At 39.6% G+C, this 2,464-nt stretch overlaps 1 protein-coding gene across 1 annotated transcript in view; it reads right to left on the bottom strand.

Moving 5' to 3' along the window:
• Positions 1-458, bottom strand: part of ppib (peptidylprolyl isomerase B (cyclophilin B)) — a gene marked incomplete in the record, with an annotated part of 14,924 nt that extends 14,466 nt beyond the window's left edge. Inside the window, 1 exon segment of the mRNA XM_014026988.1 lies at positions 256-458. Coding sequence (XP_013882442.1) covers positions 256-384 — 129 coding nt within the window.
• Positions 459-2,464: the final 2,006 nt, after the last annotated feature.

A 2,464-nucleotide genomic window follows, 5' to 3' on the forward strand; every position in this document is an offset into this window, starting at 1 on the left:
CACACACACACACACACACACACACACACACACACACACACACACACACACACACACACACAGCAGGACCTCCTGAGCCCACTGATGTAAAATCCTGTTTCTGTCCGCCTGCTAAGCTAATCAAAAGCTCGGTTTTCATCGCGGATACCAGGAGTTGTGTGTCTGTGTGACGTGGCTCTGAGACTAGCAGCTAGCTATGATTAGCTGAATGCCACAGGAAGAGGCTAACCCGGGAGCTAACATGCTAACACGTACCTTCGCCGTGACTTTAGGGCCTTTCTTCTTCTCGTCAGCAGACCCCGGGAAAGCGAGGAAAAGGAGGGACCCCACGACGAGCGTGACCGCTGCGAGCAACTTCATCCTTCTTTCACACAGTCTGACCATCAACCAGGAGGAGCAGGACTGCTGGGGTCAGCGCTATAAGAGCTCCGCTGGGGGAGGAGACAAGCCTCCAGATTTAAAACGATGGAAGCGCTGCCAACTCGACGCAAAGGGGCGGGACCTCGGAGACGCACGGGGCTCTGATTGGTTCACGTGGCAGCCCGTTTAACCAATCAGATGCAGACGCGTACCCACGGGTTTTCTGAGATGCATCGTGGCAGATTCATTTTTTAAATCATGTTTTCTCTCTATCACACACAATAAATGAATGAATGAATAAATAAATGAATGAATAAATAAATGAATGGATAAATGAATGAATAAATAAATGAATGAATAAATAAATGAATAAATAAAATGCTCAAACGTGAACCAGAGAACCTAAATAAAATAAAAAAACTAACACTTGCTGTTTAATTACTGCACATTATAAAAACCTCTTTAATCCACTAAAGCTTTAGTGAATTTAAAGCTCCTTCATTTACTCATGTTTTTGCTTTTCTACATTTCCTGTAATACAGTATATTTGAGGTAACTTGTGACTGTAAGAAAGAGAAGAGGCAGGTTAAACTCACAAACTTTATTCAGTGAAACAATGACACCAGACCTCTGTGGTCCTCTCAGTCCCAACAGAACACTAAACTTTTTATGTTTTAAGACAAGGGTTTTAACAAATACTCCCAAATACTTACACGTTTCTCTTTTGGATTTAAAGAAAAGGTTTCTAAGGTGAAGCTGAACCTTATCAAATATTTTAAATGTAACAAAATAAAGTTAATAGTTTGAACTGATAAACCAATGCATATTCTTAGTCAAATTATAAACATTTTATTTTCAGTGAGCTGTGTAAGTTATTCTAAATTATGACTAATCTACATTTAATTTGGTCCAATTCATTTCAGCCTACACTCAGGTTTCACTGCCACTGATTATGCATATTATTTTATTAGGTTTTTACTGAGTAATAGTAGATAAATGTATGATAAATGTATGATAAATATATGCTGATTGCTGAAGAAGCTCGAACTGAGGTCAAAAATTTTAAAAGCTAAATAAGTAAAATAGGAGCGAAAAGTGAAAATGAGCAAAAATTTAATGAAAAGCTAAAAAGTACCAAAATAAAATCGATCTTGGAAGGATTCAAATATGTCCTAGTTCTTCTATGTTCTTTGTAAATCAAGTTAAATAGTTTTAAAAAGTATAAAAGTTACAAAAAAAGAAGTCCTAGCACCCATGTCCTGAACCTGCAGAAGCACAAAGTCCAGAGAAGCAGATTGTAAGAAAGGAAAGAGGAAACCAGGTGAATGTGGAGTCACCTGCAGGCCCCTCCCCCAATCTGACACATGAACACACTCAAACATGTGACATCACCATGACGTAACGATGAACACACAACAGAAGCAGAGTGTGCAGTCTGAGGTGTGTCTGCGTCTCTGCTGAACACAACCACACCAACACACCACTGTTAGCTGTGCGCTTCAGGTAAGACCATTATTATTTCATGCTGAGGTGTAAACAAACCATTCTTCTGTACTTTGTGTGACGATGTTCATGACTCATCAGCAGATTTTTATACACAGATTATAATTCAGGATTACAGGAACACATTTTGATCAGAAACCATGTGAACCTAACAAACAAGAAGAAGTCAGATTACCACCAACAGGAGAACAAACTGCACAGGAACCTCCTTCTAAACATTTATAACGTTTATAACTCTAAATATGAAGCTGCTGTGGAGTAAATAAGGTCATAAACTTTATTTATGTCAGGAGTGTTTTGGTCAAACATTGAGAAAACAAAAGTTGTCAAACATCTCATGATAAAAAATATATATCAAGTCTTCTTAAATCAAACATTGAACATGTTTGATGATCAGATTTCAAGTGTAAAGATTTAACAACAACATGGTGCTGACTGAAGAACTAACTGGCTGGGCCAGGAACCCTCAGAGTCTGTAAACATGGTCCTGGACCAGTCCACGGTCCAGCTGGGCCTCAGCTGGGCCTCCATCTGCTGGACCAATAAAACCTGCTGAAGACCTGACACAGCAGAGCAGGCTGGGGGGTCATCAGTCTGGGGA

Source organism: Austrofundulus limnaeus, unplaced genomic scaffold, assembly GCF_001266775.1.
Source record: "Austrofundulus limnaeus strain Quisiro unplaced genomic scaffold, Austrofundulus_limnaeus-1.0 Scaffold606, whole genome shotgun sequence".
Classification (NCBI taxonomy): Eukaryota; Metazoa; Chordata; class Actinopteri; order Cyprinodontiformes; family Rivulidae; genus Austrofundulus; species Austrofundulus limnaeus.